Source organism: Hippocampus guttulatus, chromosome 12, assembly GCF_054856545.1.
Source record: "Hippocampus guttulatus isolate MCC_2025c chromosome 12, RoL_Hgut_1.0, whole genome shotgun sequence".
Classification (NCBI taxonomy): Eukaryota; Metazoa; Chordata; class Actinopteri; order Syngnathiformes; family Syngnathidae; genus Hippocampus; species Hippocampus guttulatus.
In genome coordinates, this window is record NC_141272.1 from 11,106,537 (window position 1) to 11,119,003 (window position 12,467).

Below are 12,467 nucleotides of genomic sequence, written 5' to 3' on the forward strand. Positions count from 1 at the left end.
GTGACTGAAACCAATGAATATTTAGAAAAATAAGAGGATTTACCTGCGGTTGGAACGCACTTTTCTTTTCCTCGTGATGCCTAACAGATTTATGGAACATCGTAGTACATATGTTGAGACACAAATATTACTATATTCTAAAACGTTACACGGAAGACAAAATTAAACCGACAAAAAAAATCACGTTTCTGTACTGTGTGACATGGATTACTCAGACACACACACACACACGCTAAATTAACTCGGAGTTTTAGGGAAATGTTATAGATCCAAAAATTCCCACACTATGATTAGGGAGCGACATCTGCAGGTGATTTAGTGGTAGCAGCACTTTTAGAGGAAATTGAAAGTGAAATGGAGGCTTTATGTACAACCGAGTCCAATTAAATTAACTAACCCGTTGACAGGAAGAGCTGGTTGGATTACAACTATACCAACTGAATCATGCAGATTGACTACTGGTGTAAAATAAGGTCAAAAACAGCCATAGTTAACTGAGAGTGTGGATAAAAGTCAAGTAAAAGTTGTTTTCTCAAGAAAAATACATTAGAAAGATGAGAGAAAGGCCACCTATTGATACAAATATACACCCTTTACATGACCCTTAAAGTCAGGGAAACGGAGTAAGCCGACTAAAAAAGGACGTAAAATGAACTACGAGGGACCCTTGAGACAAAATGTGCACGTAAGATTAAATGAAAATTATAAATTGTGCACTCAAAAAAATTTTGTACTCTAATACCGATTGTCAATAAAATATTCTTGTTGCTCTGTGAGTTGAGAAAATAAAGGTCTTAATGTAGACATTTTCAATCACACAAGTTTTACTATAAACATGAATGCTCAAAATTCAATAATGTAGCAACATGGAACCTTTTACGCAAGATGCACAGCCCTCACAATGAAAACAAGGGACAGCAATTGTGCATGCATGTGAATTTCTTTGGAGTGTTAACATGAAACACCCAGCCGGGTGTTGTGGGTGCATGGCAGGGTTATTGGTATTAGATTTGTAAATTAGATATTCCCAGACACTTTGAACATTGGCACTTATTAACAAGCTGAAATTCTGCACACGTGGGAGACATCCAAAAGAACGAGACGGTAATGGAAAATCAAAACGTATTGACAATATCAATATTTATATTAATACCAACAAGGCTGCTTGTTTTGATCCAGTTTGGACAATGAACAATTTGTTTAAAATTAAAGGTTGTAATCATGGTCTTGTCGCTCAGATCCTGTTGGCATTTTCCAGAGGAGATTTTCCAGTTTTCCTCCAACAACAACTTGATTCTCACATGGAATGAAAATAAAAGCTTCACATGGGATACTGTATACACAAAGAAGAAATGCTTCACTTGGCTTCTTTCTTCCATGTATACAAAAAAAGTCTAAACGCAAACTCTTGTCAGCCTCATTTCCAAGATACTGTACCCTCCCCAAATCAAACAGAATACAGTACATCACGTTTTGTTTTACTTCACTTGGACTGAAAAACGAGAGGGCGGGGAAGAAAAATTAAAATTTATCAAGTCTACAATGAAGATGATTCTCTGTCGATTCATACAGGAATCGGAGGGAACAGTTGAACTGCATTTTTTTCCTCTTTTTTTTTTGCGATGTCCATGACAGCCAACCCCATCTGCCCAATTTCCACAAGTCCTCTTTGCCCTGGCGCCAGGGGCCAGGGAGACCAAACACAGGGCAGGGTGTCATCATCTGGCTTATTCGTTCTTTTTCTCCCCGTCTGGTTTATCTGTGATGGCTGCCACGTGGGCATCGGCTGCTGCTGTGTTATCCTGCTTGTGGTCCGCTCCGCTGGTGCCGTACTCGTTGACCCTGTTGGGGTCTACTCGATAAATCCAGCGCTGGTACAGGTAGACAAAAAAGACAACATCTGCAAAAGGAGACACGCACGTTACAAAATGTTCATATGTCGTCGCCAGTGACTTTGATCTAATTGAGTGCAGAGCAGCAGCAGGCATCTTTATTTTATAATTTATATTTTTGAACACCGTCCTGTTCTTGTCATGCATGCAATATGACAAGAAAAGACTCTGACTCCTCAGCAACTTTCTTTCTCCTCCACAAGCACGACGTGCTCTCTTCTTATCAGCGGACACCAAATCATTTTTCTTTTCTTTCCAATCTAACCTCATCTTCTGGTCAGTGTTCAAATGTCTCTCTGTATAAAATAAAGCCATAAACTGTAGGCTTACAGACGCCACATTTGTGGTAAAGAAGTCAGTCTACTATGACACAACTAGGTATCAGTCGTAGTGAAAATACGAACAGAAAGTGGATGGTGTGCAGAGGCAGTTTTAGTGGGTATTGCCATGCATTCATCAGACATAATACAATAAAGTGACAGTATGCCCACCGGTACCAAAAGAAAAAGAGGGTCTTTTGAGTTCATGATGAGTTAAGGGTGGATGTACCGTCTCTGAGGCATCCTATCCTGTACATCATGGGCATCTTGATGACAAATGCAAACAAGTCATCAATGAACGTATTCAGCGCCTTGTATGTGAGCATCCTCCATGGGAGGTGGGCCACTGACTTCATTTTATAGTTGATAAATAACTGCGGCGTCATTGTGATGAAGCCTGAAATGAAGGGAGACAAAGGGGGGAAGGGAGAGAGAAAGGAAAAGGAAGGGCGAGTGAGACACATAAAACACTTCACATCAGTTTGCTGCAGACATGTGACTGCTATTTGGAGTCACCCCATTTGCGGAAACAACGGAATTGGACATGCAACAATTAGTGGTCCAAATGAATCCCTTAAGACAGAAAAGAATTTGGCCGTGTAAGGGTCATAATTCAAATTAAATCAATAAGGTCGCTGCTTTGCCTCGCTGCATATTCCACGATGCTTCCGAATCCGACTAGGACGAAAACAGTGCAAAAATGACAACTGACAGCTCACACCCGCCCAATGGGATATTTAGCATTAAGGACTGTGCAAGCTCGCACCATGTTCTGAGGCCCCTCATACAATATGTTGTACATTAAAAAAAAAAAAAAGGGGGGTGGATTGGACAAAGACAAAAATTGTATTGTCTTGTTCACTTATAACGCATAAAATGTGTGGGTTTTTTTGCTTGTGAGAAAGCTGCAAAAGTGCATTTTCATTGGCCACTTTTTTTCCACGCCGCCACATTATTTGAACTGCAATTCAAATCTTGAATCGCCTCAAAACCACTGGCCAAGACTCAGCCGCTCGTGAAATCTTGTGGCAAACCATCGCACGCTGCCCAAGTGTTGAGTCGAGTTCTGCCACATCGATTAGTGCGTGTGACGGTCCTAAGGCCCCCCCTGCACACCCAGCAACTTAGCTGAAAGACGCAATGTGCGGGGTTACGCAACTCGTTTTCATGAGCAGTCGACTGTCAGCTACGAGTTTTGCTGACATTCGAAAAAGCCTGTACCAAACAGTAGATACAATAAATATCCGTGTTCTACAATAATACTAAACTATTTTCAAAATTTCATAGGTAGCTGTGGCTAAAAATATAGCAAAGCATTGAAACACGTTGTTTCCTTACTCACCAAAGGTTAGCAAGAAGCCATAGAGCATACTTAGTACCCATGAGTACCAGCCTTTGTGCTCGACATACAATAAACTGTAAACGGCATAGCAGCCAAACAGGGGGTAGAGCAGCCACGACAAGTACTTGAAGGCCATCTGTGTACAGAAGCAGTGGGATCAGGTCACAAACAACCACACGGCATCATTACATTACAAAAAAAACCCTTGTCTCAATTAATTCGGCAATGGTTTTGACTTACGTCGTCATAGATTTTGGTAGAAGACTGCACATATGTGGACTTGTCTTTGAACACAAGTCTTGGGAGGATTCCTGCGATTTTATTCTCTTTGTCCAACTATGGAAAGACAAAACAAGTTTTGATATAGAGAACATCAACATTCTTCAAATAAAAAAACAACTTCCGCATGGCTTTGACTTACTTTGACATCCATGACCTTGGTGATTTTCCAGAGGTCGATAAGAAGGCTGATGAAGACGCTGACCTGCACCACAAAGTTGGTCTCGTTGTCGAGAATGTAGAGCAGCACCACCAAAGACTGGAACACGCCGAAGATAATGGAGCGCACAGAGAGGCCTTCCAAAGACTGTCTGCTGTTCCAGAACTGGATGTCTTGGGAAGGAATGTGCGGATGAAAAACCGTGAGGTCCAATGAGGACGTGTCAAAGCACACAGATGATGAGCGTTGTTGTGAATTTACCATTCTTAAAGGCCAGAAACTCGAAGATGCTATGCACAATGGAGACCGCGATAGTGAGCCCCAGGAGGTACGGGTTGGTTTCCAGTAAGGCCACCTTTAAAATGATTTTTTTAAACTTAGAAAGAGTTCTTGGAGTTTAGGGTGCTTCAGACCACATAACAGTTCAGTTGTGTTTTATGATAATGGGACCACGAAATTGGTACATCAGGATCATACAATATGGAAACTTAAGTAAAAAAAAAATCACAGAAAACACTTAAAACTAATTCACTCCCAAAGACGTTTTTAAACGTCTTTTCAGACTTGGTCCAGAATTGACTGGTACTGAATGAGTTAATGTACACATGACGAGTTCAAAGGACCCAACTAAAAGAATGTTCAGTTCATGTTTCTATGATGTTGGCAGCTTGAAGCAGTTATTTCAGTTGTCAAATAGCAAACATGTTTCAATCTGACAACAACCTGAGGTTGACCAGAATCCGAGGACATTTAAGGTTCCGCAGTATTTCGTCGACCCTACCTTGACAGAGTCCTTATCCTCATCAGACTGCTCGTAGGTGTCCTCAGGCAGAAAGTTCCACAGCGAGCGAGCGTTCTGGGCGGCGTAGAGTTGCCAGCGCCACAAGGACAGCGGACAGTAGTTGAGGCGGAGCGGCAGGGTGCTCAGGGTATCATTGATGGGATAGTAGTCCTTCTGAAGGTTCCAGTAGTCATTGAAGTACACTATTGGGTAGTAGTCACCGCTCACCGCATCAAACTTCACATCTGGTGGAAGAAGGGGGAGAGGAATGTCACAATACATCTCCAATCAACAATATACCTCCAACATTTCACAATAAATCGCAGAGGAGAAATTTACGTTGGTCTAGCGGAGGTGGGACAGATCCTTTCACCCAGGCTGTGTGGTCATCCACCATGTTGATGGTGAGGTTGGGGTGCCAGTGAGAGATGATTTCCACCGGACCGTGGCTCTCTGCCCGCTGAGAGAAGATGAAAACAAACGTATCGATGTCAAGAATGCGCAAACGTGTTTGAACATTTTCAATGGTGAAGACCACAGCGACCGAAAGCGCAAAACCCTCTTCTAAAAACAGCGGGCTCAATCACATCTACGCCTGTTGCTAACAGCTTGCACAATCGGCAGGCTCCTAACGTTAAGCCTTTTTGGGTGGGGAGAAGTGGCATATGTTCATCATACAAGTTTAAATCATTATTTTCTATCAAGTGTCTTTATATTGAATTATTTAAGCCTTGAGGAAATTATCACTTCTGTGTAGTCATTTGTTTGCATGTACCAGTTTTTTTTTGTATTGTATGAAATATAACTGAATATGTAAGCTGACATTTACCGGGCTTGATATCTTGTTCAAGCCACTCCTTATGAAAGGATTTAACCTGAAAAGCCAAAATGGTGTGCAGTGCGGTAAAAAAAAAAAACCAAACAAACAAACAAAAAAAAAACAAGGATAAAGATTGATCAAGGCAGCCCGGTGGAAACAGTGGTTAGCGCTTCTGCCTCACAGTGCATAGGTCGTGGGTTTGATCCCTGCTCCAGCCTTCCTGTGTGGAGTTTGCATGTTCTCCCTGTGCCTGCGTGGGTTTTCTCCGGGTACTGTGGTTTCCTCCCACATTCCAAAAACATGCATGGCAGGCTGAGTGAATGCTCTAAATTGTCCCTAGGTGTGAGTGTGAGCACGGATGGTTGTTCGTCTGTGTGTGCCCTGCGATTGGCTGGCACCCAGTTTGGGGTGTCCCCCGCCTACTGCCCGAAGACGGCTGGGATAGGCTGCGGCATGCCCCGCGACCCCTGTGAGGATAAAGCGAATCAGAATATGGATGGATGGATGGATGGATGTTAACTATTTAGCCATTTTTTTCCACTTGCTGTCGAGTGAAAATGTCATCACATGCGCTCAGGGGGCAGGGAGCAACCAATCACAGCTCATGTGACGCTCGCAAACTGAAGCATGATTGGTCGTTTTCCGACTTGTGAACAAACTCGGATTAGTATGCAGCTGCTGTCACACCAACACTGTCGTAAACCGCTGACCCACCTTGATCATCTCTGGATCTGCTTCTGTCTCCCCTGTAAGTAGATTCTTGGTCTTCAGGAACTTCCTGCGCTTGAATTTGTTCAGCACTGACAAGCCAAAATGGTCCAGTTAACGTAACACCGCAACCACAGAAATTGCATTGTTTCAAATCTGATGACATCACAGGCTTACTTTGAGATGCATGAACAGTTGCCAGTCTGCGATATTGCCCTTTGCGCTTTGGGTCTGGGTGCAGCCCACTTTTCGTGAAGTAGATGTGTATATAGAGGGAGCCGTTCTGCTGCACCACCTACAAGTCAACAGAGATGCACAGTTAATCAAATAGCGCTTACATTTAACCATCCGCTGATACAGCTACAAATACTCCAAGTAGTCTACTGTGCCAATACAAATTGCCTGGATTCCTTAACATCCATAAATGTGTGGGAATGCCAAAAGGTGACTATAGTGACTTCTGTTTGTTTCAACTGCTCACATTTATTTGCCCATGCTGCCAGGTTAGTTTGTGCCAGCACATTATTTAGGCTACTACGCTATCTTGTGCTCCCGATGAGCCTAATTTGCAGATGGTTTGTGTTACGTAACTTAACTACTGCATGCAGTCGTTTGCCTAACATAGGCTCATGACCGTGTACATCCGAGGTGCATGATCTTGATTATTGTTTGTTTGTGTTGTTGCAGACCACAGGATATAAATCAATCCAAAGTGCTTTGCGTCAATCTTTTTCCGAACGCTGCATGCAGTCGTCTTCACCTCAGGGATATCCATCTCCTTATAGTGCTCATAGCAGCCGTCCCCATTCTCCCCCGTGGACCAGTCTCCGTAGACTAGGTCCCGGTGGAACCAGAAGAGAGAATCTGTGTTGTTGAAGTCCGTGAACACCTCCTCCTGGGAGATGTACACATACATATCCTGCAGGCGTAATGAAAAAAAGAAGGGTGTTTAAAGGCATAGAGGGACTGTTTTGACTATTTGGTTTTCAAATACAAATGAGAAGGGCATATAAAATTAAATGTTTCAATTTTAATTAGATGAGAATGTTTCTAAAGACATAATAATAATAATAATACCATGAGTGTGTCCTTGGTGAAGAGGTTTCTGCTGGGTACTCTGGGTGCCCCGGCCGGTGTGTTGGGGTCTGGAGTGGAGGGGCCTCGACGGAACCAGCTACTGATGGCCCAGATGATAAAAATTCTAGAGAAATATCATTTAACAGTGTTTGGAGTCGTGGTGGGGAAAACAATAGCATTTGACTGCAGTGCAATTCTAAACATAAATATAACCTCGGAAAAACCCAGAGAAAATAATTCACAGATAAATGCTCATATTAAATAAATTTTGATTTTGTATAGGTCTGGGAAGGGTTTACAAGCAAGAAGCTCTTGGGACATTTCATTTCAACGGCGAATGACATGCGTATACCACGGAGTTGTAAAACAAGTATCCCACTTATCTGATTAACTGCTTTTCACTGTGACCATTCTTTTAAAAACAACAGTCAAAACAGTGACATGGCAACAAAAATATGAAATGGTGGGACACATTGTTATTCAAAATATGCACACTGAAATAACGACAAAGAATTAGTTTAACAAATCTCGCGAGCCTTCAGGTCAGTGAGCATCTAAAGGTTTAACACAATTGTTTAGCGTTTTTCTTTTTTTTTTGAGGGGGAGGGATCAAAATGCAACCAAATCTCCCATTTATAAGCAAACAGTGGAGTAAACAAGCTTTTGGGAAAATAAACATGCCAGGCAGAGTAGTGACTCAGGCGTGAAATTGTTTTGCTTTTGTGGCACTTCAAATTATAACAAAGCGCATACACAGAGGAACATGGCGTCCAAAGAAATTTCAAAAAGACCATAATTGTTGCACTTAAAATTATTTTAAAAATATATATTGTATGTCTGTACCTAAAGAGCACTCCCTTAATGACCTGCCAGGCATTTGGCGCTTGTTGTTGCTGTTGGGGGTTCTGTGGATTGTCGGTCGTCTGCACTGTCTGTCCATCTGTTGTCGCAGCACTTCCATTACTGCTAACCTGCATCACAGTAGGGGTGGATGGGGCACACACAAAAAAAAACATGCTCAAATGAAGCGTTATAAAATGGCATGTGCTGTGTTGTTACGAACTTACACGCAGTGAAGCGCTACCAAAAAATACTGCAATACCTTTCCTTGCCATCAGAAATAGTCCATTCGCATCATTTTTGGCACCAGTTTTTTTTTAAAGATGGGCTGTGTAAAGTTTCACACACAGCGAACAATTCTTCAAAATAAAAGCCAAAATGTGTTTGTTTCAATAGATAATCTTGTCACTCCCAGTTGAAGTTTACCGTATCACTTCAACATGAAACAATGAAAGGGTCTGACAAACGACACTGAATCCAAAAATCCGTTTGTAAGATGCAAGCGCATGGAATCGAACCTAGTCAAATCGTTTCAATGTAAAATATACTGAGATTCGTATCGAATTGTCTTTTATGGGAGAGACCGGAGGGGTGAGCAGTTACGCATGGGGAGGAGGAAGGTGTAAGAAAAGGTACTAGTTAGCCTCAAGGACAACATGAGTAGCCCACGGGTCTACTTGTTTAGAAATAAAATACACTGTGTTCAATGGGGAATGTTTTTTTTTTTTCATTTACGAAAATATTTCAAAAGAGGACATACCGTGATACTCTGATATCACAATATTTTTGCTGACGGTTGCCATACTGCCAGAATGTAATATCAGCCACCTCCTAATCATATGACACAGACATATTTGGGTCAAATAACTAATTTCATTGCATTTCACCCTCCCGCACTGTGAAAGAAAACAAAAACGGAATTGTCCACCATCACAAACAAGGCCACTTTTCTATTCAAGTGACACAATAGACAAGACCACATGTGATGTCATGGGAGCCATTTGCTATGTCAAAGTTTAATCTTCCTCTTTGTTGTCAACACATGGGAGACAAAAGCCAAGTGGAGATGCAACATGGCAGTTAGGTTGAGTCGGTAAATTATTAGAGTGAGTGAAGTGAAGGTTTTAAGGTCTGAAGCTAAGTCACCAATCCATAAAATTTTATGACCCTGAAGTGGTGCAAATGGATTTTGGTTTTCACCTTTGATGCCATGACATCGCTTATACACGAGACATGGAAGTGTGACATTTCAACAATAGGCTTCAGAACAACACATACACACACGCACACAGGCATCTGTGGGAGTCCAATCTAGACAATAAATAACCCATTTCCATAAAGTGCGCGAGGATTAACAATTAACAATGAGTTGAGAAATTACGCTCTTGTAATGGTTAATGCACTTGACAAAAGCACTTTTTAAATTTAGTACAATAGTGACTTTTATAAGCAGGGGAAATGTGAGTTTAATTGTTTACAACAAAGATGAGATGACACACTAACCATTCCCTAACAAACTACCAGTAAAGACTGTAAACCGATTTCGTAAAAATACAATTATGTGTAAGTTGAATTATCAAATTAATATACCTAACAATGAAAATAACAGTAATAATTGACTCCAATTTGCGCAATTCACGATACTCTACCACCGGGCAGAATCCAAGCCTTAATGTGAGGGCAGACTAGACCAGACAAGTTTTCCTCCAGGCTGACTTTTTTTTTTTTTTAATTAGCTGCAACGGTCATCACGAAAGGCAAACACTAGTCATAACTAGCCAGAAGCTTTTTGTTTCTAAAAGTGGACATCAGCCCAGTTTGCCAAAGCCACTGAAAATTGTCCATTTTAGTCATTTAAAGTGCACCAAATAATAATAATAGATTTTATTTATAAGCGCCTTTCAAGACACCCAAGGACACTTTACAATAACAAAAAACACAAAACAATACGGGTTGAGCAGCGGCAGCCAAAACGCGCCAGCGTTCACTCAACCCGAAAGTCAGAAAGAAACAAGGGAGGGAGAGGGGGAGAAAAAAAACACGCTCGAACTACCCTATTTGAGGATAATTTGAGTGAGGCAAAAAACTCCTGCACAAGCATATGACAGTTACAACAGGTCACAAGACATAAACAATGAAGAAGGTGAAACAAGGGAATGTATGAGGGAGGGGGTGCTGGTGGGGGACTAGCTTCCGTGCGTACTTTCATCAGGGGAAGGTCGAGATAGCAGATGTTGTTTTGGTAGCAGGCTGCCCAAGAATTTAATATAAATCACAATCACAATATTGGGGTGGGGATAAACACCATTACAGAATTCTTCCAAATCATTTGGCCCACATTTGAGTGTATGTTTGGACTTGGACCACTACTGCACTCACTACACTTTTTTCTCTAATCCTAGGTGGTTATTTTCCTTTCCACAACTTGGATGATACTGACTGGCATCCAACCTATGAAAGTGATGATGACGACAGTCCATCGGTTTACAATAAAATGTGTATACAATTACAATACAAAAGTCCAAAAACTGTTTTTCAAGACACCAAAATCTGAGGACAACCACAAGTTCTGTAAAAACACATATCCAGAATATTAATAATTACCTACAAAATATATGCCTCAGATTTTTATTACAGGCATAACTTTAAACCAATCTGCTGCTAGATGACAAAAATTGAGTTAGCCCACTCTGGTTCTCAGTGGCTCATTTGTAACAAGTGAACGATGCCTCTGACGAAGGTGACGTGTGCAGATCGTCCCGAGTCTGTGTGGTCTCTATCCGAGGCCTTGTAGGAGCTAACTGACACTGGTGAGCTAGTTAGCCATGAGCAAGTGGTCCTCCCAGGAGCGATGTGTCCATTGACACCGATCGTATTGCACGCCAACGGCGTGAATTTGTCAGTAGGCGCACCGGATGAAAGAGGAGGGGGAAACGGGGGAAAGGAGGGAGACGCATTTCGAAAGCAACCGGCACTGATAAACGTCACTCGGCCGCTTTAAACGGCAGCAGCGTGACATTTGTCACCGCAAGAGAAAAACAGACCTCCTGTCACCGAAATGAAAAAACGAAACGCAAATGTCAAGGTGAGAATCGCTGAGTTTACCTCGCCATTGCTGGCGGCCGCTATAGTCGCTTGGCTCTCCTGGGTCGCCATCTTTCCTTGTCTCTGTCACGCACACAAGCACACAGTTCCCTCGCGGGGAAATCTCGCGAGAGGAACGTCACCTGCACGGGGTGGGCGCGGCCAAAGAAGAAAAAGGACAGCGTAAGCCTGCGCCTTTGTTACGTATATTGTGACGTCTTGTGATTTCCTTTGAACAATTTGTTCATACAAGACTGTTTCGCCGAGTAACGTGATTAGTCACAGTTTATGAAACTTATTTCAAACAAATTAAGACTTCAGAGATTTATAGCTGTAGAAACCTATTTTCAAACACTCTTTAATTTGACCGTTTCTGTCGCTATCTGAGTTATAAAACCCTTTAACAACTGAAAAATTCTGATGAGTCTTTGCCCTACTCTTTTTTATCCTTGATGCCTTGCTATTCTAATAATAACTACCAGAAGACTGCACATTCTCAGTTCAACGGTTTGATGCCAGAAATATCGAGGCACAACATCCATCCACCCATTTTCCAAACCACTTAATCCTCACCAGGGTCGCGTGGGGTTCTGCAGCCTATCCCAGCCGGATCTTCGGGCAGTAGGCGGGGGACACCCTGAACCGGTTGCCAGCCAATCGCAGGGCACACAGAGACGAACAACCATGCGCGCTCACACTCACACCTAGGGACAATTTTTAGTGTGTTCAATCAGCCTGCCATGCATGTTTTTGGAACGTGGGAGGAAACCGGAGCACCCGGAGAAAACCCACGCAGGCCCGGGGAGAGCATGCAAACTCCACACAGGTAGGCCGGAGCTGTAATTGAACCCGGTACCTCTGCACTGGGAAGTCGACGTGCTAACCACTGGACGACTGGGCCGCCCCGAGGCACAACAATGGAGCCTTACTCAAAATGCGGAAGGCCTGAATCTGTTCAAAATGGCTTTCTGCTCTTGTACTGTCTTGGTGGCCCATCCAAATGGGGGCGACTCTGCCTAGCTCAAGTGACAATATGTGACCTCACGGTCTTGACTGAAATCAATCAATGTTTGCCAAGGGTATCATAGAGAAGTGAACCCAAATGACAGCAAGGTCACGGCAAGATAATGGCCTGGCGGGCACTAATTCTAGCCTATTAATTAT

General features: G+C 42.5%; 1 protein-coding gene across 1 annotated transcript; it reads right to left on the reverse strand.

Annotated features, from left to right (window-relative positions):
- Nucleotides 1-806: 806 nt before the first annotated feature.
- clptm1 (CLPTM1 regulator of GABA type A receptor forward trafficking) lies at nt 807-11,445 on the reverse strand. Its single transcript, XM_086126093.1, has 14 exons — nt 11,325-11,445; nt 8,223-8,350; nt 7,380-7,503; nt 7,063-7,221; nt 6,480-6,597; nt 6,309-6,394; nt 5,114-5,234; nt 4,775-5,019; nt 4,255-4,348; nt 3,976-4,166; nt 3,795-3,890; nt 3,555-3,690; nt 2,442-2,609; nt 807-1,900 (listed from the first exon to the last, which is right to left on the reverse strand). The coding sequence occupies exons 1-14, from the start codon at nt 11,373-11,375 to the stop codon at nt 1,728-1,730; spliced, it is 1,890 nt and encodes a 629-aa protein (XP_085982219.1). The 5' UTR covers nt 11,376-11,445; the 3' UTR covers nt 807-1,727.
- Between the last annotated feature and the right edge of the window lie 1,022 nt (nt 11,446-12,467).